The 26,478-nt window shown below is 35.5% G+C and overlaps 1 protein-coding gene across 2 annotated transcripts in view; it reads right to left on the bottom strand.

Annotated features, from left to right (window-relative positions):
- Positions 1-12,945: 12,945 nt before the first annotated feature.
- Positions 12,946-26,478, bottom strand: part of LOC145690750 (uncharacterized) — a 36,652-nt gene continuing 23,119 nt past the window's right edge. For both annotated transcript variants that reach the window (XM_081765966.1, XM_081765967.1), the window contains exons 5-8: positions 23,306-23,336; positions 21,897-22,006; positions 19,562-19,601; positions 12,946-15,852 (exon numbers count right to left, since the gene is read on the bottom strand). In XM_081765966.1, the coding sequence (XP_081622092.1) occupies positions 15,761-15,852; positions 19,562-19,601; positions 21,897-22,006; positions 23,306-23,336 (273 nt within the window). In that variant the 3' untranslated portion in view covers positions 12,946-15,760. The remainder of the gene's footprint in view (positions 15,853-19,561; positions 19,602-21,896; positions 22,007-23,305; positions 23,337-26,478) is intronic.

Below are 26,478 nucleotides of genomic sequence, written 5' to 3'. Positions count from 1 at the left end.
ATCGTATTTTGCAAATTCCTACAATATTGTTAGAGAGATATTTTGCAAATTCCCTCTTCCAACTAAACTGCTAAATATTTTCTGTAACAGTTTAACAGATTTTCTTTAGTGCCTTCGCTATTGACAAGGGATGTCATTAAGGCATGTAGAAAAACGACGATGTTTGCTTACCAATTGTTTGATTTGCTTAAATTTTTGCAAGTTTCTCTCGCTATTTTGTGAAAACATTAGTGCCACATTTGAAATTATATTTCTTCATGTTGCCCCTTTTATTATAAATTCACTCTCGGTGATTAGGAATGTTCATAGACTATGCTGACAAAAAAAGTAAAAATGGAATGTTGGCGCATATATCGTTGCTATTCTACAAACCTCATATTTGCATTCAGAAATATAGCTTAAGGCCAAAACAGATTAACACAGCACATTAAAATCTAATTTATATGTAATGTGTATATATAGCGATTATTCTAAAACTCAATTTTTAATCTGTCCATGTTCAGTGTTCCTCCATGATTCTGCCATATGCTTCCAACAGCAACGGTAACTTTAGACATTTCACAGGTCAATTGCACATATTTTGGAATGGAATTTTATTGCACTTTTAATGACTTTATGTGAACAACAGTTCAATGTTCTGTTAGGTTGGTGCTAATGAAATGTCCACTCCAGGTGCATCATTTCCAAAGAAAGATAAAAGGAGAAATTAAAACTACAATTCCTGGTTAATCAAAATAGTCGCTTCTGCGTCCGCACACTTGTCATCTCTCAATCAACGATTGGATTTCGTGGCGAAAGAAGTCTGAAGCCTGCGATGCGAAGAAGTCCTTAAGCGTGTGTTTCACAGTCCAATCATTAGAGACAGCCTTCCTTTCGAAGCACTGATCGAGACGCCATAATAAGTGGAAATCAGTGGAAGAGAGATCAGAGAAATATGGAACCACTCTCGTCCTTTGTGCGACGGAGAGCCTGCATCGTCCTTCGCACAATAGCATTGTCGTGCAAGTTGACATTGTTTCTTGACCATTGCTGGATATTTGCAGACAAGTCTCCATGCGTTGCATTTGACAGAGTTCAGCACTATAACGATTTACATTGATGGGTTTCACCTCGCTTGAGATTAAACACGATGGATGACTCCAATCATAGATCAAGACATGATGGATCACTCTAACCATACACCAAGATATGATGGACCACTCTAACCATACACCAAGACATGATGGATCACTCCGACCATAGACCAAAACATAATGGGTCACTCCAACCATAGACCAAGACATGATGGATTACTTCAAACATAGACCAAGACATGATGGATCATTCTAACCATAGACCAAGACATGATGGATCACTCAAACCATAGACCAAAACATAATGGGCAGGGTTTGCCCAAGTGGGCCCAGCCCGAAAAAACCCACCGGGTTTTTTCGGGTTGGACCCACCCGAAAAAACCCATCTTAAAACCCACCTGGGTTTTTGGCTTTTTTGTTAGTGTATTATTGGTACAACTAAGGTGATCACATTGAAAGTTATTTTTACCAGATTTTGAACTTTCTTTGGGCGAATTATATGCTTTCATGTTAAGATAGACAACAATATTCAACATAAGACCTTTCTAAAGCTCTAAATGCACTGAATGAATGAATGAATTAATAAATAAATTTAAAAAAAGCCTCACTTTAGCTTGAGATAATTGTAGAACAAATTAATGTGTGGATTACGCTTATAGCCTATTTCAAGTAAAGTAAGCGATTGTATATTTTAGAAAATACTTTCCGTGAATAGTGTGTTTCCTGACTCGGCGCCGCCGAGGGACGTTATCCCTCATACGTTGACGGGTTTAAGGTCATAGGTGCCGGTACTAACAGTAAATATGTAAATACATTAGTAAAACTATTAGTATTATTTCTTACCTTTGATGGTAACAAAAGTATTCAGTAAAATTTGGTTTTCCAACAACAACAGTTAAGATCAGTCATTTGTTGCTAGCCTTCAAATAAGCATTCTGTAGAATCAACACTAGCAATAACGTAAAAATTCTTGTCAAAATTAAGAAGCTTAATGCTCGGAGCTCCGAAGACTACGTAACACTTACTATTTCAAGTGCTGCATTCAAACTTCAGAATTAATGGAAGTTTCGATGTACAGTAAAGCAAGCTGCATTTTCAGGGAGAACCCGTCGTGAAAGAAGTGTTCGGGAAATTCCCGCAATTGAACCCACAAAGCATCGAAAGTGAATACTTCAACAATAAAACTATTTATTTTACGCTGGAGGATATTTCATTTCATTTTAGACATTTTGAAACATTTACTTTATAAAATATGAATTATAGGCCTATCTTTGTTAATTGTTTTAAATTAATTTTCGGAAAAGAACGGTCTTGCAACAAGTACTCGGGTAATTCCCGTAATTGAATGAACAAAGCATCGAAAGTGAACTTCAACAGTAAGACCATTTATTTTATGTTGAAAAATATTTAAGACATTTTGATGAATTATGTCTTTGTTTTAAATTAATATAGCTATTTGGTATTCATATTTGGCGAACGTCACCGAGTCTCCTAGGATGACTCGATCTACATTTGTTCGTTTGTCTGCCTTTACCACACAGTGTTCAACTTTCGGTCTTAAATTTTCAGGATACAAACCAGAGACACTAAATTTTCTGTTTAGATTTTGGCAGCATACCAACGTAAAATTACAAAATGGCGCGCTTTTTTTTTTATTGGGTGATATCCACTGGCGAAAATCCCGGGGGATGTTGGGGACATATCCCCTACAATCTTGGAACTGTCCCCCTCAATAATCCGATTGGAAATTGGAAATATGTCTTTTAGGAAGAAATGTGATTTGTGTCCAACTGTCACAAAGGAAAGTGAGATGAAATTGATACCTCCCAGAATAAGCCTCAAATCTGACCGCCTCCCTATGTTGAAGACAACTCTGCTCCCGTGCCCATGTTGTCCCGGAGTCTCCCACAGGGCACATAAAATATGACGATGTTATTATTGCTTTACAACTTTAAAATCAGACGGGCAACACTGAAAACTGTTTACAGGGAATGATCATATTTGGATCATCCCTTGTAAACAGTTTTCAATGTTGCCAGTTGGATTTTAAAGTTATAAAGCAATAATAATGAATGAAATGAAATGAAATCTTTAAGTTTAACGTCCCACGGTTATGCCGGTTAGGCTAAAGGAGACGATGATAATGAGAGATGAGTGAAATGGTGGAATGAAGAAAGTGGGAGGAAACGGGAGAACCCCGAGGAAACCCACGAGCACGGTGTTTGTCCACCACAAAGTCCACACGGCGCGAGCTGGGATCGAACCAGGGACCCCTAGCACCGGAGGTGAACGCTCTACCATTGAGCCACCTCGCCCCTAGCAATAATAATGTCGTCATATTTATGTCCCCTGTGGAGGACGCCGGGACCGACATGGCTAACCCTCCTCAGCATTGTTTTTCTCCTTCATAAATATTTTGTACATCGCATGCATATATATATATATATATATATATATATATATATATATATATATATATATATATATATATATATATATATATATATATATATACCGTCTTACCCGTCCCCTCAATGTTGAAGACAAATTTGCGCCGCTGATATCCACGCTACAAAGCGCAATTTTAGGTCTTTCAAGTTGAAATTTTTAAAGTAGAAGTACGAGAGACTAAATTAGCTGTATATATTTTGGCGGCATAAAATTTCAAAATGGCGGGCATTTTTCAAGATAGCGGGTATCCATGCTACAAGGTGCAATTTTCGGACTTTTTAAGTTGGTATTTTGAGGGTAGAAGCACAAGACATTCTAAATTTGCTGTATAGATTTTTTTCGGCGATCCAATACAAAATTTCAAAATTGCGGCAATTTTTTCAAAACAGCAGTAAATAGAAAGTTGTTTCAAGTTGTAACAATGACACTCATGAATTGTAAATCATATTTTAACATTTTTACCCCAAAGAGATTGAAATATTTCGAAAAAACCCAATTAAACCCGAAAAAACCCAATAAAACCCGAAAATACCCGAAAAAACCCACATGGGCCCAGGTGGGTTGGGTTTTTTCAAAAATACCCGGGTTTTTTCAAACCCTGATAATGGGTCACTCCAACCATAGACCAAGACATGATGGATTACTTCAAACATAGACCAAGACATGATGGATCATTCTAACCATAGACCACTATACCAATAACAGCACATGTTGTAGGTTGACAGATAGTGTAGGAAGCCGTTCTGGGTTTCAATCAGACTAAATTATTGTCCTTACCGTTCACCATTCTCATAGTAAACCAGGGTGGATTGATTTAAATCAAGATTCAAATCGTTTGATTTTTTCGGAGAGGGTTTGATTCTCTCTCCGTTTTTTTTTTTTTTTTTTTTTTTGTAAGATTTTAAATCTTTAGGCGAAATTTATGTATTTCGTGCCGCAAGCTAGTTCCGATTTTTTAAAAATATGCCCCTGCCAAATAGTAAGAAAGAAAAAGAAAAAGAAAAAGTGTCATGTTGATAAACGTTGCTATACTTTCTTCTTAATGTTTAAGAAACATTGTTTGGGATTGAAATAGCTTAACGATTGGGGATTAATTCAAAATTCAGCCCCAATACTTTAATTTAAATAGCATAATTAACATTTAATACTACTTCCTAATGTTTTTTCGTCAGTTTGCGACTTGTATTATACGAGGAAAAAGATTTGATTTTTTCCACCCTGTAACAAACCCATGATGCCAACTTTGTCACTGTACCGAGTGCACGGATCCGCCGAACATCTGAGATATGGTGTATGCCTAACTCGTTTCCAACAATACGAACACTTTCCGAGGGTGCTCTTCCATGATCTTCCTGAGGAGTGCATCCAAACATGATGTTCGGTGCTCATGAGACTCCTTTTTGCAATACCGGAACGAAATTTAACAAACCTCAAGTAGTGCGTACATTCACCATTCCTGGGCCAAATTTATTATTTACGTTATTTGTAACTTCCTGCAGAATATCCCATTTTGAATTTGTAAAGAAAATCACTCGCAATTATGTGTTCTCCGTGATACAGTTCTATACGACCCTGTTCAACAATGCACAATCTGCTGACTGTATGAGTACCCCAGCCTGTTTACTTAATGTATACAGAGTTTGTGGCGTTTGATGCGTAATCTTAGTCCAGTCTGTGTGTGCTACTGGGGTGGGTTTCCCACCAACGGACATTTCATTCGCACCGACCTAATATGCTTTTTCATTTTAGCAAACACAAGTGTGACTTAACTATTACTCATAATCACCAACAGAGATTTTATGACCACCGGTACTTACCAGTAATCAGAACATTTCCGACTCGCACAGTAACATGTATGTTAACAAATCTTTATGAAGAATATATGTATATATATATGTGTGTGTGGAAGTTCACTGTGCACAAATTTGACATTGCAGCATAACATAAATTTATGTGAACACCGAAATCTACTTGCTTTACTTTCTTCCGAAAACTGTTTCTGTGCAATATAAAAATGACTGTGATCAAAAATATTTAGAAATGTAGCTTTAAAATGTGATAAAATGTGAAAAGCATTTACCAAAATCAAAAGCTTTTGTCTTAAAAAATATTGATCAATGAGAAGCTTTTATCTTAAAGTGCTGTCTAATAAATTCCTTTACATAGATTTTATAGACATGAATATAAGAATTGTCGAGTTTGACTGAAAAAGCTTTATAAACATTGTAATCAATGTATTTTCGTTTTTTTTTTTTTTTTTTTGTGCCATAATGTATTTAACATAAAAACTGCCGAGCAGATTATTTTTAAAATAGTAATATAATAATATTAAAATTAGCAAATATGTATTTTTGTATTTGAGTTTTAATATTGTATTTAGTTCACTTAAAACATCATTGTTGTTGATAATATAACGGAATTCTTTTATTCGTTTGTTGTAATTGCGCGAAATGTCATTGGATAGTGGAAACTCCTATATATTAATTTTTTGCTGTTCGTTTCTCAAAGTCGGATTTCCTAAATACAGTGAAAACTGTTGATTTGGCCACCACTAGTTGGCCAGTTGTCTTATTGAGCCTCATTTTTGTAAAACCTGCACTTTCCTATAAGACATAGGTTGGCCAACTGTCTATCTTGGAACTTGGCCACATTGAATCAACGTTATTGCTGCGCTGTAAATGTTAAGTTTATATTTGTATATTAAGGAATACATTCCTTAGAATCTTTCAGAGCATGTCTTACTATTGTGTGTTTCAGAAGACCTATTAACCCAAAGGAGAAAGGGGAACACTTGACCATTAAAAGTAACTTCTCCCAAAATACAGGAGGTGATGGCACTGTTTTTGTCTGTTGTCGTACGTGTATGAGTGTTTAGCACAAGAAATGGGTCAATGGTAGAGCCTTCACCTCTGGTTCGATCCCAGCTGAACTGATTCTGGTCACAATTCCATACACTGGCTGCAGTCAAAAGATTGCAAATGAGTGTAATCGTTTATTTCACTAGTAAACGCCTCGCCACTTGCACGAATAACAGTATCTTCTGTAATGTCCTTCTTTATTGGAAAAGTCCTAATCGTTCGTGAGGTAATTCCTGCTTGTTTCTGATTTTTAACGAAAGTGCGGTGCTGTGAAATCCGATAAGTCAACTTCTTTTACCGCTTGGAGAGCCCAGCACTGTAAATGCCAGTAATGCACTGATGCTCCATGCTCTCGCGCTTCATCAAGTAATCTGATGACCTCACATTTCATTGTTTGGAGTTTCATTGAACTTACAATGTAGTAAGTAATCAGTCATTTTATTCTTTAATAATTACTTCCGACGACATACATAAATAAAAACGAAATGCCATCCAGTTGTTTTTAAACTGTTAAACAACTAAGTTTTCCCAAAGCTCATAAATGGAAATTATATGAAATTGTGGTTAGTAAGTTTTCTTCTTCTAATGATATAATTCAAATATTTTTCATGTGTACCTGAAAGGCCTCTACAAGCCTAATGCTTAAATGTGGTTCTTAAATTTCGAAAATTTTAACTGTGTTTAAAAGGTTATGGTTTAAAAGGTTAAAACTAAAATTTGCTGTTGTTCAGCATGAAGTGAGTCTGTTAGAAACCACATTTCGATTAATTGTATTACATCTTTTTACTTAAGTACTGAATTAATGTTCACAAATGCCTTTAACTTTGTTTTTTCCGAAATCTTTCCCATCGAATGGAAGTCTAAGTCGATGAGACTATATCTTATTCTCGGAAGAAGTTCAGTCAAGATTTCATTGATTATCTTTAAATACTTTTAAATATATGCATTTTGAGAGGACGTTTGAGGAACCAAGTTATTAGCGCATGCTAGTTTTGTCAGCTTGTTCCCAGAATCCATCCTCATTTTAATCCGTTCTATGTCGCATATAGCTTCAATGTTGAAAGTAAACATTATACTGCAAATTGAGAACGAAGTATTTAGTAAAACGACATGGCTTCTCATATCTCACACATAGTATATTGGATATATTCTTGTCATAACTATCATTAAATTGTGCTAACATTGCACCACTATCTAAGTTTATAAATGAATACGTTAAATGATGGATATTAAGTTTTGGGAAAAATATTTTAGTTGTTGTTGTAAGTGTTAAAAATTATGTACAATTTTGTTTAAAAAAAAAACTTTTATATCTTTGAATAAAATTATTAAGAATAAAAGGGATTGATCATCTAAATTACCCATGTCCATATTTAATGTTGAACTTTTTGTCTTGATGTAAACGACTCATATACAATTCTTCATATTGTTGAAGATATTAGTTGTATATCTTTTACTTGCTTTATTTTGTGTTTTGAAGAAGTCCAATGAGTCACTAATTCTTCTTTATCTTCAAGCGTTTCGTTATTCTGATGCCAATATTCCTTTTTCATATACCAATGTATATGAACGATCACATTCACAAATTACTTCGTGAACTCCACATTCGATTGAGTTGACAACGCAGAATAATTTTTGAAGCCGGTAAGTTACTTTTCAATATTTTAGAAGATTTACAATAAATCTTGAAGGCATTCTGTTGAGACACCTTATTTAGTCTGAACGCTAAGATGGACTATTAAGGGAATGATATTCACTTGTTATCTGATTTACTGAAAATATTATTTTGCCTTTCTCCCCAAATTTTCCAAACTACTAATGTCATTGACTTTTTTTTTTCAAATAAAAAATTAGTATCTTCAGGAAACAAAATTAATTTGTTTTTATTTTTTATGTTTTATTTTTTTTTTTTTAAGTTTAGGCCATTAGATTGAATTTTGTAAGAATGGGCTGATTCATTTGTAAATATAAAAATCATATACAGTTCGTCTTTGTAGAGCTGGTTTACACACTGAACGTCAAATACAAAATGTTTACGTATTATTTTTCCTCAATTCTGTTGTAAATTTGAGATTTGGATAACTGCTGCTGAGTACTGCGAGAGTACTTGTAATTATTTATCCATTTTGTAAACATAGATCGTATTCCTAACATTAATACAAAGCATTTTAAAATGTTTGTTTTTTTATTGCTTTTCAACGTGCTGTGTAGATTGGTACAGTAAAGATGTGCGTAGGTTGTTATAAGTTCCCAGGTTTTTATTTCTGGCAATAGTGGTCCACCACAGTCGAGCACAGTAAGCATGACTTTTAATGTAGATGTTACAGATTTGAATTTCTTTGGATGTGGTAACGTAGGATGTTTCTACTAGCTGATTACAGTAGGTTTCATTAGCAGTGGTGAAGCTGGAGGGTAGTCTGCGTCTACCCTTTACTATTTTATGTGTCTTAAGTTTAAATCTTTTCCTAATGTGAAAGTTTTTTTCGTTTTAACGTTGAAAGTAGATACTTTTCTAGAACCTGTTTCATGTAAGTAGACAGATCGCGCAGCGTCTAGCGGAACCTTGAACATATCCTTGTGTTGGATCCAAATTCCTTGCATCAACTTATAAAAGCGTGGGAGTACCAGCCGCGCGCGCAATTGAACAGCCAAACATGCGTTGTGTAGAAACCCTCAAAACATTCGGCAATCTGTCTCTTACAGGATTGCAAGCTTAGTTTATTTTAAACTAGATTTAACACTGCTACTTCCTTGTTTATTTTAAATCATCTTTCCAGCTCCTTCTATAAAATGTTAAATTTTTATAATATGTCTTTAAAGAACAATTACCAGGAAAGAGCCAGATTTTAAGGAACGATAGTATGAGTCATGACAAGCAAAAAGGTCTATATAAACCATGGATCCATTCCGCTTCGTTCTCAAGATATCGAGATATCGATGAAGATACCACTTTATTTCATACACATTGCTTTCAAGGGGCATAACCCTGGAACTAATAAAGATATCGGAACCATTCAGAAACACGTAATCGGGATTGGATACGTATTACATTCGTTGCACTCACAGATCTCAGTATCCCGAACAAAATCCCGGAGAATTTCTACCTTTTGATCATCAAATCTGGGTATGGAACTCTGCTATCTTAGCATATAATGAGGGAAAATAAACAATTTCATCACCTAATGTATGCTATAATACATATCACGTAAATAGCCTATTGTAATACAACTAGTATAGTGAGAGATACAGCTTAAAAATGAGTGAATGAAATAGCGAATTCGAACCATTGTGTCGTTTGAAAATGTACTCTGTAGTGTATTAAAGGAATGGAGGGTTGCAAAGTAAAGCAGAATTGGATACCAAGTGTATGAACTCAATATTATTCAATGTACAATGTTACGAAATTATCATGCATCAGTAAGAACGAAGTATTTTCTCATACATATGTAGTTGCTTTTGGTTCCCAAGAGATGGCAGTGCTAAGAACAACTCCAATTGCATGCTAGGACACAACGAATGAAAGAAAATCACTTTACGTCTTTCAGTTCTTATCTGCAAGGTAGTCCTGAGTGTTTACTGCGTTAGGGATCGCAATAAATGTGCGAAAATGTCTCCCTCAACTTCAATATTGTCTTCCTTCTCAAGGTTGCAAAAAAATGAAATGAAATGAAATCTTTGAGTTTTACGTCCCACGGTTATGCCGGTTAGGCTAAAAGAGACGGTGAAGATGAGAAATGAATGAAATGAAGAAAGTGTGAGGAAACGGGAGAACCCCGAGAAAACCCACGCACACGGTGTTTGTCCACCACAAAGTTCACTTGGCGGAGGCTGGGATCGAACCCGGGACCCCAAGCACCAGAGGTGAACGCTCTACCACTGAACCACCGCAGCCCTCTTCTCAAGGTTGCGCTGCCGGGGACGTTCAGATAGTAACTGCGCACGCGCCGATCAGGGTACTATAATCTATATTCTTTTACTGCACGCCTTGAACTATAGTTGCAAAAACAATAGACATAAAGCGTGTACTTCAAACTTCTTGTTCTAATGTCTCTGTTGTTACTCCCCACTAATTCACTTATAATGTAAATCACACTATCATTTGAGATGCACAATCCTTTCCACATCTTAGTATGAGCAACGACAAATATGTTCCTTTTGTAATTGGCACAGAAGGCAACACCTTTTAGGTCAGTGATATCAATTTAAGTGTAGTGAAAAGGTATTAGGAGTGGATATAAGAAATTTGCCATTACTACATAAGAATGCGGTGAGAGTTGAGGTGATGGTAGCAATGAAGTGCTGTTCACATAAGGACACACGATGCTAGCTGAGACGAGGGTGTTAATCTTCTGCTCTGGGGATTTTCAGAGCGGGTTGAGACAATGGAAACCCCGTTAATGAGAACAAAGGAGCATAGTAATGAAATTTTGCACAATAGATGTGCAGATGGAGATGTTAAATACAACAACGTGGGTTGTAGAGAGCAGTGGCGTGATTACGTTTATGAAGTGCAAGAAGTTCATTGACTACTGAATATGCGTAATGTGGTACAGCTGGAGTCTGATCTAAGAGCTCATGAAGGATCAGGTGAGCAGCATTGATACGGTGTTAAATGTAGCGACAATGGAGGCGATAGCGGTAGTTGTATGGCGATATACTTCGTGTGTTGGAGTTCGTACATGTAGTGAGTACGCAAGACGCAAGATATGACGTTCGAGGATCTGTAATCTGTCATAAAACTTTGGCGGAGCGGATGTCCAAGAGCAGAACGAGCAAAAAACTTGTACGTATAAAATACGATTTTACTGAAGCCCCAGTTGGTCCCTCCTAAATCGCGCAACCAATTGATTCGTCGACGTACAGTATATTCCAAGTGAGTTGTTTATCGAAGTGACACCAAGATACTTAAACTATTTTGCAAACATAATTGTGAAACTAGAAGTGTGAGATGTAATCAGTGAGGTTATCGTGTTGGACAGTATTTGTTGCGTTAAGGGCAAACAAGATCATTTGAATTTTAAATGGATTTAGCTTCAGTGTCCATTTGAGGGACCAACTGAGAAATTTATCAATTGCTGGTTGTAAAGTTACGTTTATAATATCTACTGGGAGCAACATAGAGCAAGGTAGGCTGTGTCATCTACAAACAATAATTGGTGGTGGTGTTTGGGGAATATCAGCTACATGTAAAATATAGAGTAATGGAGACCAAACTAGCTCTTACAGAACCCTGGCTCGTAAGATAAAGTGATGAGACTGTGTTTGATTAATTTGCATTATAATCAAACAATGGCCCTTATCAATCCCAGAATTGCAGTTAGAAGAAGGAAAGGATGACAAAAGTAGCAATCACCAAACAGAAGGCGCAGGTTGTCACAAGAAGGGAAGACAGAACACAACAAACAGTCAACCATGCAAAACAAGAAGAAAACATAAGACAGGAGCAATGGACGTCAATATACGCATACCCCATTAGAGGCGTTCCAATAGAACTTAGTATGTAGAGGTCATCACCAACCTTGAAAAACTAAAATTAAATTTTATAAGCATAATGAGAATAAAATCTACTGGACCACTACCTTTGGAAATAGTCTTTTCACCAAATCCAAATAACATCATCATGCTAATAACATCGTTAACAACAAGCACGATAGTGGAAGAACCAAGAGACCAAGCCCGGCTAGACCCATGCTAGGACTGTTTCCAGTATTTGCATTGACGTCATCAGTGCAAGAAGAAAAATAGTATACTGCCGATGCAGAACAACCCACAGAAAGACTGCAATAAACCATCTGCTCTTAGGTAGGCTACGGAACAGGTAGCAGAAGTTGCCCTCGCAGATCCAGAGACAACACAAAACAGCGCAGATACACGACCATGAGAAGAAAAAGAAAACACTACAGTGGCCTTTGCGAGGGCCACCCCTTGCTCGATATGTGAGGGGCAAGAAACTTCAAAATCCGTTGAAATTTTGAATTCGACTATTTTGACGGTCACCATATTTTCTTCTCGTGCAAACCTCAAAATCTTTTACAGTTACTTGTTGCATTAAGTAAATAAAAACTGTTATATAATCTGAAGCCTTATTATATACGCAAGATGCCTCAGTTTCTCAGTCACACTAATTCCCAATAGTTCATACTCAAACGTGCAGGTAAACCAAGGTTGTGAAAATAACTAGTTTAACATAATGCAAAGCATTTTGTTTGGCAATAACTAGTTTAATATAATGGAAAGTATTTTCTTTGAAAATTATTAGTTTAACATAATGCAAAGTATTTTCTTTGCGAATAACTAGTTTAACGTAATGCGAAGTATTTTCTTTGGGAATTACTAATCTAATATAATGCGAAGTATTTTCTTTATATAGTGCATTTTGACGGAAAAGAGCTGTAGATAACGTTATTTATATATTTTAGCTAATTTATCATGTAAAACACAGTGATAACATCGATAAATATTAAGTTGTTAATAATCAATAGAATTACTTGTATATTTTTACAATCTTAACTTGTGAAGCACATGATCAAGTATTAAGATGTGGGAAATCATACACAGAAAGATAAGTTTATTTGTTTTATTATCACAGCTTTTGATCCAGATAAGGAATATATACAATGTTATATACAATTATTCGTACGAGAAATATTGCTCTAATAATGTTTCAAAATCTGGTATGTAATTCGTAAAGACTGAATACCATTTTATTGCCATTTTTACAGGAAAGCGTGAATAGATATGTAATTATTGTAATCCTTGACCATATTTACAATTTCGTGGTTACCTCTTAAGTTTTGTTTACCTTTCTACCTAAAATACAAGTCATGCTGCTCACTGTTATCGTAGAACGCAGCTCACCTGTGAGCTATGGAATTTAATGCTCCTCATCGGAGAGGGATAAATAATTGTTTGACAAATCAAATATGTAGAAAGTTCGATTGTATTGCTATAAATTTTGTGTCGTGCTTCAACTATAATCTTGTCACATTGGCAGTTGAGCGTGAATAACCTAAAGAAAATGCTTATTTTAGCGTGCAATCAGAATTGAACTACGTCTTGTATCGCATGACTGCTTGATCAAGTGCCAAGGCAGGATTTATCAATTATGAACAGTGTCTTTTAAACATAGCTTTTGATCACTGTATCTATTAACGTAGTTTCTTTGCAGTTTTGTGATATTAATATTTTTATGATTTACAATTTTTCCGTGTTTTTCTCCGTTTTGATGTGTTTTGGTTAGGCCCATTGATATTTTCAAATCCATACTATTAATTAGTGCTATTTACAATTCTTAATATAAATTAACGCATTTAATGTAAACTTTGGCAAATTGATATAAAAATGAATGAACGTAGTCATTTTTGGAGCCTAATCTACCATTTTAAAAATTTATTTTACATTTTGACTGGTATTTTTCGGTGTTTAATTTGCCGGAACTGCTTGTCTTTGGCAATCAGTAACTTTTATAAATTACAAAATTTTCAGGAAAAAGCGTTTAATTTCTCTGTTTCTGGTTTGACAAGACAATTAGTATCAACGGCGAAATATAATATGTAAAACACACTTTAGAAATACACATTTTCTATGGACAAAGAACAAATTTGACGTGGCAGTAGTATTTTCAACGTACTTTCCAAATCAACAAATTGTTCGAAAGTATTTTAAGTGGAGTGTTAAGACCAAGTACGTATGCAGGGAGTTAGTTTTGGGAGACCAGACCGCTCAGAAATTCCAGCTTTTCTGTAAATGTAGTCTAATTTTAGGAATGATTTTACAAATTTTAATATAATTTACCCTCGTATTGAATTTGAACCGCCGAAAAGGTTTGGATCCTCCGAAATAAATTCCTTCATACGTCCCTGGGTAAGACCATCCATGATATCCTAGAGGGACAACATATACTTCTTTTAAGTACTCCATTTACACATCGAAATATTTTTTTTTTTCAACATTTCGTACAAGCACCAAAATGAAAGTTTGACGAATGGATAGTAACAAAAGAAACAAGGATTTTGGAAACAAGGATGAATGATTTCAAACATAATTAATGGGTAGGTAAAAACTATAATAATTATTACATTCAAAACTAGGTTGTACCAAGGTCTATTCTTGGCGTGAGTACGTTATCCTTTAGCTTACAAGGAATGGCATTTCAGAAAACTATGCAATAAAATGTAATAAATAGAGATTGTAGTTTTCAGAAAGATGCACATACTTTATAAAGCCAAAGAAGTTATTGCATATGTAAATATACATATTTAGAATATTCCTCTCTGCTTCGAGATGATTCCACGATACTGTTGATTTTTTTAAAAAATATTATACTATAGAATCTTTTCATGATTATTCGCATTTTGTTCCAAGGCTTTTTGTTAAGCACAACACCCTTGCACCGGATAACACTGCATATGTTTTAAAATAAAATTGTGTAATATAATTACGATGGGCTCAACATTTAATATCATTGGACTACTAGTAACTAAATAGCACATTTCAGTAAATAAAGCCGGATGTCGTAAAGGGGGGTGAGCGGATCCATTGTGTACGTGCAGTTCAAAAATAGAAATATTTATATGGAGTTTAAACTAGTTCATGTAACATTTTTTGAATATTTAACAAAAATGTCCCTTTTTTATGCTGGGCACTTCACTTCAATAACTAATTTATCGATCTTTCAGTATTTTAAACTTGAAAAAGAAGGTGCTTTTCGCCCTTCGTTTGACATAAAGAACAACTTAGATGGGATAACTTTTCGCAGTTTCTATAATAATATTCCTAATACAATTATAATCGAAATATGCGAGGGCACTGTAATAGGAAAAAGTGTATTATGAAGCCGCACGACAAGTTTAAGGTTTCTGTATATGTGCCTTTTTTTTTTTTTTTTGGTTCCCAACATATCAAATATGAAAAGTACTTGCACATTCTTTAAAGTCAAACTTTTTACACATCGACATCATCAACTTAAAGATTATAGTTGTGAGTTTCTAACACATAATTCGTTTCCGGCAGTGTCGAAACACTATCGTCAAGTTTCATTTAATTACATATTCACAATATCCAATTTTTTGAATTTATTATCAAATTTTTATGCTTACTAAGTCCATTCTATTAAAATATTGTTGTGGTTAAGTCTTTGAAATGCATAGAATTAGACGTTCCTTTATACGTTGCTCAATGCTATTTGTTCATTGTGATTTTAGTTGCGTGCTGTTATATTAAACGAGACCCATATTTTCATTTAGTTCTTTCATCTGTAAAACCTTTAGTTTCTAATAGGCACATAACAGGAGATTTACTTGCTGTTAGATACGTGACATGTTCTCCTTCTCAGAATTCGTGTACTTTCTGCTATTATTTCATATTCGTTAGAAGGCATTATATTACCATGCCTTCTTCATCCTCGTTTTCTTCGTGGAGTTCTTGACTTTTTCTGTCTGGTTTCTCCTCTGAAATAGTACTTGATGAACCTATAATTGAAAAAAATAGTTTAAGTATAAAAAGTAGATTAGGTTTTAAAATACTTTAAAAGTAGTTTTGCTTTAAAAATCTCAATTAAATTCTAATTATGAAAGAAAATATACTATATTAATGAGTCTATACATCAAGTTATCCTGGAATGTAACCTTGCCTAATGCGTTTTTAATGATGTTTGTAGGAGGAAAGGGGGTAATGAGAATTCCTTATAATAAACGGGGAAGGTCTCTGTCATTGACGGTAATTTTAATAGTAAACATTCACGCTAAAAGATGTCGCTAAGTGCGCTATCACTTGCCTGCGTGACAGTAGTATTGGCATTGTTGTGTTTAACGAAATTTGTGAATAATTACACACACACACACAAATATGTAGTTTGGAGTAATTGGTTAGCAAACTCAAATAATAAAATAAAATTAACCTCTTAACATACAGATTTTGAACAGAAAGGCTTTCGATTCTAACGTAGTTTTTTTTATTACAAAATTGAAATCATTGTTCGGTAAATCATTGAATCGGTAAATTATTCGAAAAAGTAATAATAAAAAGAATAAACAAATACAGAAAATTTTAAGAAGATATCTTGCAACACGACTTTCGGAAAGGAAGAAGTACAGAAACAGCCATCAGGAGGCTACTGGAACTGATGGAAAACGGTAAAATAAAAAAAAAATACCAGGCAGTGATATACATAGATATAAGTGTGGCCTTTGATAACCTATAGTGGCCATCGCTCTTCCAACAATTTAAAAAATGAAAATACCGAGAGCATTGTAGAAACTCATGCTGAATTACTGCACGGACCAAAAAATAACATATACTTTACCTAACAAGGAGATAACTATTCAAAGTACAAAAGGACACCCACAGGGATTCATATGTGGACCTACATTCTGAGATATCATGGTCGAGTCATGCCTCAGTTATTTGGATAAATTAGAAGAAACTGAAGGAGTGGTCGGTATACCGATTATATTGCAATTGTAATGCCAGCACCCACAAGAGGGGAATTAGAAAGAAACGGAAATAAAATACTAGGAAAATTACAGAATTAGTGTAGAAGAAATAACCTGACACTTTCGAAAACTAAAACTAAATACACAATTTTCGGACAAAAATACAAAGAGATCTAATGCTTAAAATATCTAGAATTAAAGTGGGGATCGACGACAAAGTTAACTATGCAAAACACATAGAAGAAATATCCAATAGAAGCAAAAACGTGGCGCATGGACTACTGACCATAGCAAGAAGAGACTACCAGATCCCCCCAAAAAATAACCTTACAAATCTACATTAAAACCTTGATCAAGCCAGTTCCAAATTATTGTGCTAGTATATGGTGTCAGTCTGTTTGTAAACATGAAGTGTAGACAAACTATAAACAGTGTACAAAGAGGTGTACTAATAAGAACATTGGGAGTAATGATAACAATTTCAGTAGTCTCTCTACAAGTGCTTGTGCAAGAAGAGCCGATACGTTGCCAAGTACTAACAAGCAAGGGGCGCGATATCGAGACTCGAATTTCGCAATAAGAGTTACATATACTGAAAGAGCATCAGGTAGTTAGTAAGTTATCAAATTATTAGCTGCAGGCCGCCAGTACGGAAAAAGTTATGGGACTGTAAAGTTCAGAGCCTGGCGTACGGAAACCACACAAAATTTTAGTATTTGGCTTGTTCCTCTTTGTATTGACAAGAGATAATGAACTCTAACGTATTCCCATCACAGAACATGATGTTTGACATAAGAAAATCTGTATGAGAAGAATAGTCAATGTTGCCCTCCATAGAATTACAGTGTTGCCCGAATAAGAATACCGCGAAAAGCTTGGTTTGCAGCAAATGAAAGAGTGAACACAGAGGTGTTTTGTGACATCATGTTTTCGTGGTTCGCACGGAACTACGTTTTACATAATACGTTATTTAGATTGTAAGAATCAAAGTAGTTATAATATACTTGTATTAACATTACAGAATATTATTTAAACAAGTGCAAAAGCTACCAAGAGAACACTAGTATGAAGGTGCTTCGCGAAGTAGACCTCACGATAAAACTGTGAAAATGTCATTCGGGTTCGAATCGGTTTGTTCGTTGGGTATTTATCGTGAGACATACCGACTAACAGACAACACAAATGCCGAGCATCGCCAATCGTAAAACTCTGTCATCCAACGCCGTTGAATTCATTCTTGTAGTCTGTGCCTTAACACTGTCATTTACATAGCTATCTCCCTTCCCAAACAAATACCATTTGCTATTGCACACACAAACAGGTTATTCCTTCTGTTTGCCATAGTCTCTCATGTTCACTTTGCAGCCCCATAATTTTGCCCTACTGGTGGACTGCAGCTAATAACGTGGTCACTTCATGATTGATGCTCTTTCAGAATATACTTTATAACCCGTATTGTGCAACGCAAGTCCCGATCACGTACTATTTGCTTGCAAGCTTTTCGAGGTATTTTTATTCTGGCAACACTGTAATTTCTATGGATGGCAACACTGACAATTCTTCTCATAAAGATTTTCTTATGTCAAACATCATGTTCTATGATGGGAATACGTCAGAGTTCATTATGTCTTGTCAATACAAAGAGGAACAAGCCAAAAGCTAAGTTTTGTGTGGTTTTCGTACGCCAGGCTCTGAACTTTACAGTCCCATAACTTTTTCCGTACTGGCGGACTGCAGCTAATAATTTGGTAACTTACTACCTACTTGATGCTCTTTCAGTATATGTAACTCTTATTGCGCAATTTGAGTCTCGATATCGCGCCCCTTGCTTGTAAGACCAGCAATTAAAACTTGGATTGAAAAGAAGAAAATAACAAAAATTCTTGAAATTCTTGGAGAAATTCCGAAAAGTAAAAACGAAGTAGATTCAGTCATATAAAGGAAGTGGCAACACGAGTAGGAGAATTCAACAAAAGGACAAAAATTGAAATAATATATCCCAACGATACAAATACGAAAAAAAAAAAAAAAAGAAAAGAAAAGAAACTGAATAAGTAAATCATGGAAGCACTCTCTGGCCATCGTCCCTTTAAATCTCATCTAAAAAGGTTAAATGTGAAGGCAAATCAAACATGTACCTGGAAAGAAGACCAAACACTAGAACATGTAATTTGGGATTGTGTAGATTACATAACAAGTGAAGATGTAATAAATATTAGAGACGATCTGAGGAATGATATATGGGATAATGTTAGAAAGGACAACATAAAATTTAAAAACTTTCAAATATGAGTGCGACATGTGGTGAGAAACATGTGCACAAAAAGAAAAATGAAATAAAATCTTTGAGTTTCACGTCTTACGGTTATGCCGGCTAGGCTAAAGAAGACGGTGATGATGACAAATGAATGAAATGGTGGAATGAAGGAAGGAACAGGAAACGGAAGAACCCCGAGGAAACCCGCATCTGTCTTTTATCGTATACAAGAAGTTCCAAAGCTAAATTAGTAGTATTCAGGTATTTAAGAACTTAAAAAAATAACAAATCATCGGGAAAGGGTGGTTTGGTGGCTATAAAATAATAATAATAATAATAATAATAATAATAATAATAATAATAATAATAATAATAATAATGATAATAATAATAATAATTTATTAGGATCTAGTCAATGTTATAACAAAAATAGAACCTGTTTTATGTACCATTTTATGATTCATATCATAATAAGTAAACGATACATACCATTTTCGATTTTTTCCCGCTCCTGCTCTTCTTTATCGACCTGTGAAAATAATAAGTTCAGAATCAAATTAAAAAAAAAAATCTCAGTACATTGCTGTACTTTTAAGCCGTTTGAATTCCCTTTGAATTTGAGAAAGTTTGTTTAGTAGGCCTACATAGTTAAAATCAAGTTTTCTGTGTCTTATTAAATTTTCTGTTATCAGTTGAATGGGGTCAGTTTCCTACCACTAGAATATCTCACATTCAGTGGCAGGTCATGAGAGAAGCTATATCGGCCATTAAAAAAAATAAAATTAAGAAAAGTTTACCGTAAAAATAATTATTTGCACTTCGTTCAAAACTGAAAACTAAGAAAGAAGTTCTTTATTGTTTTGCAAATAAAACAGGAAGCCAAAACCAAGTTAGCCTTCCTCTTGTTATTACTACACTCCACATCATGTAGGTCTGAATACTTCTTTCTACACGGCTATTTTAATATCTAATTCTAGAAATATTAACTTCGTTTAGCTTTTCCCCTTTATAAAATACAAGACTTGTTTCTTAGTTTTCAGTTCGGAATAAAGGGCAATTAACTATTTTCACTGTAGTTATGTTTTTCAAAATTTTTCTATTCTTCATTCTGTGATATGAACTATGAAGTATCTAACTAAAAAAATTCTTCCACATAGAAATAAAAATAATAAAACGCAAATTAACTAGCAATATTAAAAAATCTTACATGTTTCAAAGGAAAATATCCAAATAGTTATTCGTCAAACTCAAAATAATGCATATATTATAAAGCAAGATTACGGTTTCGAGGCTCCGTGCTGAGGTGCTCATTGATATTAGTGTAAGCGCTAGGTACTGCTTGTTGCACCCTTGATGAAACATACGTCAAGTAGTAACTGGTAACATATATTGTGGAAACGTTTTCAGTTCTTATATATTCTTGACGTTATAACAACACCGTGAACAGGGGCGGATCCAGGGGGCTATAGGAGCAACCGCCCCCCCCAAAGACGAAACTTTCTTATTATATATATAAAACCCATTCCAGAGTTTGGAGCTCTTAAAAGTAGATCTAAGTAGCAGTATTACAACTCACCGCCCCCTATAAGTCCGTCCTGGACCCGCTCCTGTCCTGCAAACGCTTTCGGAAAACAACTTCAAGGATTATTCAATATGTGGTAGAACTTATGAGAGCAACGCATACAGGGTGTCCCAAAAGTAATGGGGAAAAATGAAACCACAGATTCCTGGTACCAAAACAAGAAAAAGTGTTTATATAACGTACAGTCCGGAAAAGAACAGGGGCGGAGCTAGACAGCTTCGAATGTGAGGCGGAAAGAACTTCATACCTACCAGCGGAATAATGATAGGAGTTAGGAAGGGGGTTCAGAAAGACATAAAAATCATATCGGTTTGATATGTTAAATACATGTTACATAACTGCTCCAAATATTCATTCATACGTCATTTAGGGATTCACTGACTGTCTGTATGGCAGGGGTAATGAAACGGTGCAGTAAAGATGGAAAGCATACAGAAAAAAGTTGTTATCCATGGTACGATTGCACGCACATGTACAATGGGAGTCAAAGCAAAGGTCGCTTAGCATGGTAGCATAATCTCAGGGGACAATGGAGAGTGGTATACCAGATAGAAACTTGCAGAGAGAGGGTAGGAATAAGAGTAAGTGTAACTAGTCGCGTCATGTAGTGAAATAACAGTCAGAATCCACAACGACGCACTGTATTTGTAACGTAGTATCTTACATAGAGTAGCACTATAACCTACTAAATGATACGTGCTAATAATAAACGTAGCTACAGAAGATGTTCGAAGTGCTCTCCTCCTACATCTATCCAACGTGCTAATCATGAGTTTCGAATGCATTCTATCACTCCCGGTGTATTGCGTAACTGTTCACACGGATCTTCAATGCGGTTTTGTAAATCTGCAAGTTCCTTTCCCTAAGTCTGGGCAAGTTCCTTTCCTAAGTGTGAAGTTCCATTCCTTCCACATTTCAGACTGTCTAGTTCCGTCCATGTCCACTTTCGGACTATATGTCATATAAACTTTTTTCTTGTTTTCGTGCCAGGAATGTGTGGTTTCATTTTTCACTATTGCTTTTGGGACATCCTGTATGGCCATAAGGGGGCTACTTCGAGAGTGATTGGTTGCATACAGTCCATATACGTTGAGTTTATGTTTCGTCATATATTTCGAGAATTTGAGTAGCACCTCCTGCGTGAGAAAGCACCAGAAAGCTAAATCTTAGATACTAATTGGAAACTCTTAAGTGAATGTCGTTTTGCTTTCAGGACTTAAGAAAAGAAATATTGTTACATACAGAAGATTCACGCCTTTCCTTTATGGCTCTTTCCAAATCCCTGTGGGCTGATTGAGGCATAATTTGTTGCCAAGCTGCAGACAAGCGGATTTTGCTTCTGGTAAAAACTTCTGCAAAATGAAAGCAAACACAAGTTATGATTTGTTCATCGCAGTAGCAAAGTCAGCAAAAAAGAAAAAAAGACGAAAATTAACATTAATGTCAATGGAAAACCAATGAAAACATTATGACGTCCAGTAATCTCAAAAACTATAATAAAAAGATGGTTAATTGAAAGTTTATTGCAAAAAGACATAATGAAGAACGATGTATAGCACGTAGGTTAAATATAGATATGACATTGTCAAAAGTCAAGTTGTTTGATTAAAATCAATAATAATGATAAAGTATATGAATCTTCTTCGAATTACGCAGGGCGCCCCACGTGGAGGTTATTTGCTTGAAATATCTCACATCTTGATTTAGAATCTCCAAACTTGATTTAGCATGCAACGTGACTTTTGACCTGATCACGCGACACGGTCTGGTCCACATCGCAAATCGGATAGACCCATTTGAGAATGAGAATAAATTTTGTGGGCGAGAGGGAGGTTACGATACGATAATATCCACCTCGGCCCTAATTTGTTTTTGATTTTCTATGGTTAAGTTTTCTTTCGTTTCTATTCTCAAAGTTTTTCCAGCCTTATTGACCTACGAATCTATTGTTCTCAAAATATAATTTTCAGAGAGCTCGAGTAATTTTCTTACCTCCTTTTTATTATGTCTATATCTCTGCTGCGTGCAATAGCATACTCAATCAGATATTAATCTTTTGTAACTCTTCTTCAGCATTGAAGATCTCTCGGCATTTCTATCCTTATTTTGTATTTCCTGTCTACATTATGGATCTTCAATATTTATTTATTTACTTTTTAATATCATCGTTGGTATACATAATTAACAGTCGTCATTATACATCGGAATCATCATATACAGAATATATTACCTCAAATAACATAAAACTGATCGAATACAATATAGTGAATTTGATTTATGGGTTAAGGAGCTTTTTTTTTTTCCTCGAAGTTAATCTTTGTTATTTAAGATTTTTCTGAATATTGTAGAACCTGTCGGTAACTCTTTCCTAAAAATGACATTTTTCTATTAGTTTATGGTATGTTGTCAGTGGTTAAATATATTCTCATCCATGTATTTTATCTAAAGTGGTAAGCGTGTACCAATACCATAAGCTAGCCAACTGTTGTGTTTTCTTCCCTCTGACTTCTATAGTTTTCATAGAACCTTCCTTACAACTACCCTTTTTGCTTTAGTCATTTTCTATTTATTTTCATCTCACTTTTTCTTATAGCTTTTCCTCATGTTTTCTAACATGCTAATTTTCGATTAAATTTGGAAAGGAAACTTACCTCCTTCTACGTCGTCTTCAAGACTGTCTCTCTGAAATAGAGAAAGGTGGTTTATTAAAAGAAACGCAGTCATAAAACACCAAAATGATCAACAAAATATATTATTTGCTTTTAAGCTTATTTATTTATCCGTGTGTAATACAATCCAAAACTAGTCAGTAATAATTAATGTTAGAACGAGTCACTACTGGATTGAAGAGTTTTGTTCCGGCGTCCGGGCGAATTCCATTCTGTCTTCCGGTTTTCCGTCGTGGCAATCTGTTCATCCCTTTTTTGTGTACCCTATCCTCATTGCAATATTGTATATTATTTTTGGTACTTTATAAGCTACGAGCTGAAGGGTATTACACTAATATTTATATATGTAATCCTAATTTATAGTTAAGTTTTATTACTAGTACAGTGTGTCACGTCAATGCGCACAGCTAATATACATACGAGGTGTGTTAGAAGAGTAATGAGTCTGGCACAGTGCCGTGCCGTGAGGAAGCGAGCGGGGCAACGGCCCCGGGCGCCAAAGTAACGGGCCGCAATATTCGGGAGGGAAAAAGGAAAGAAAAAAGACAGGAAAATTACTTGGAATATTTTAGATCAATAGCAGTATTTTTCAATATATTTAATTTGACCATGGTCAGAAAATGCATATGCACATATCTAATTATGAAAGATCTGAGAATCAGTAAGTACGCCAGAAATTTTTACTTAGGGGGGTGTTCAAAATAAAAGGAGGGGTGTGCTTTCAGAATAGTGATATAATTTTTAAACAAACTCAAACAAGAAAACAGTATATTTTGTAACGCAACTATTGCAATACTACTACTATTATTATTATTATTATTATTATTATTATTATTATTATTATTATTATTATTATTATTATTATTATTATTATTACTAATAATAATATCAACTCTTTGCAGTGGTAAGTTCAATAAAGTAAGTTTACACTTTTGAGCGTTTATTATTATTATTATTAAACTAAGTAATACAGTGAAATTTTTCAAAACGGACATCGGTGGAACCGATTATTTGTCTGTAAATGAGAGATGTCCCTAAAAGGAAGGGTTCTCTATCATAACACCACACCACGCATATTTATGGCATGGAAGAATAAGAAAGTTTGTCCTCTTACGAAGATGTCCACTCAATCTCTTTTCTCGAAAACGACCGCGGAGCCTAGGAGGGTAGGTATCAGCGGTCTGTTTTGTCAATTGTTTTGATCGAAACACCGCCAGAAACAATGAGGTCATGTGGTTCTCGAAGCCGTACATGAGAAAGAGGTCGCTTCGTATTTTGAAGTGAAATAAATAAATAAGAATATTGTCTTCTTTCCTAAACGCTAAACCTTTTTTTAACTTGATGTAATAAATAACCTATATGATACTAATTGATACAATTGGATTTGGGGGAGTATTCCTTTCCATCTAGGGGTGTGTGTAAAGAAATTTGGAGGGGTGTTAGGGGGGTGTTGGGGGGTTGTAGATTACTCCCTGCTGAGAATTACATTTGATAGGTAGTTAATATTTTGTCACCATACAAATGCTATCAGGCAAACTGCAAGAAAGAACAATAGACTTTATTTATTTATTTATTTTTATTTCACAACGATAGAACATGTATTTATACAAATTACTTGTAAGAAATAAGCTAGAATCTGGTTCTGTAATATGATACAGTATATCTAAAACTTTGACTAACAGATTGACAGTATTCTTGGACGGATGCGATGGTAGTGCCACAAGAGATTTTCATGTCCAGTGTCGTTTAGGTCTTGTGCCGTTTAGAACTAGTGCCATTTAGGACTTGTGCCACGAAATGATTTTTAGGACTTGTGCCGTTTAGGTCTTATGTCGTTTATTACTAGTGCCGTTTAGGACTTGTGCCGCGAAATAATTTTTAGGTCTTGTGCCGTTTAGGACTAGTGCCGTGTACCCTTTGCGGCTGGTCCATCGACCTCACTCATATGTACGGGGGCGCCATCGTATACTCTTCCTATGCCGAAAGAGTCGGTAGACCACCGATGGACAACTAGCGACATCTCACCAGAAATTGGAGGCCCCGTATCGACGATCCGCGTGACCGCACGTCGGTTTTGAAAATTATACCACCAACAGCCCACCAGTTGTAGAGATGCGACGAAACGCCAATGAACCACAACATTACTTCCCCAAAATATGTTAAATGGCCTATATACGTGATTGTTTACATTAAACTGAGCCAAAAAAAAAAAAAAAAGCTACCGCGAGGTGGGCGCGAAACACCAACCTTAGGTTTTCTAGGAGCGTATTCTTCCGACTTCGCCACGGAGGCATTGGAGGAAAGATTGCTTGTAGAGTGATAAATCGTTAAAGTCTTCTTAATTTGCTTAATCAGAGTGCTTCTTTAACCGTGCATATTCCGTGATAACCGTTTGGGATCAGATAAAATGCGTTCACCATTTAATGTTATTACACAATGACGCGCGTCTGTTTACTTTATTTCATAGTTCTCCCACATTCACTTTCTAATGATCAGCGATAGTTGCAATCTAAATTCATACATACTCAAGATTTTTAACTTTATGATATATGTAGAGGCAGGGTTACTCTTTTGATCCCCAGAACTCACTTTAGGAACAATACGTCAGGAAAAAATAATATATAATAATAACCGCACCCACATAAGTAGTGATAGTTCGTGTTCGTCCCTTCGCGATTCTCCGCGTCAAATCGAAGGAGCGCGATCCAAAATGCAGTCATCGCTACTACAACACCCCGACTCTAGATATCTGTTTCGACTCGACGAAACCCTATCGCCAATGGCACACTACCGGCAATCCTTCGACGCGTCGTTATATCGACGATCGACATTTACCAACAACTTGGCCACTAAGTGTTGGCGACCTTTACGGCATGGGGCTCGCCCAGGACGCTGATTTTTCACGCACGACACAGGTCTGGCAACACGGTGCACGAACGGACAATCGTCCCCATTAATACCCCAATCAATCTATCAACTAATCAACGAACGGACAGCGCTGCTGCTTTCATCTTTAGACGGCAGTTAAGTTAATCTTTGCCGTTGACTCAGTACAAGTTTGGACTTGCTCCTGTTGCTACACGATTGTCCAGAGCGTTTGAATTGAAGTTGTGTGTGTGAGGTACGTTACGAAAATGGAACGGCCAAAGTTTAGC

The sequence above is a fragment of the Thermobia domestica genome, chromosome 7 (assembly GCF_964235325.1).
Source record: "Thermobia domestica chromosome 7, izTheDome1.hap1.1, whole genome shotgun sequence".
Taxonomy (NCBI): domain Eukaryota; kingdom Metazoa; phylum Arthropoda; class Insecta; order Zygentoma; family Lepismatidae; genus Thermobia; species Thermobia domestica.
The sequence above is the reverse complement of the archived record's forward strand: the minus strand, read 5'-3'. Positions and strand labels throughout refer to the sequence as shown.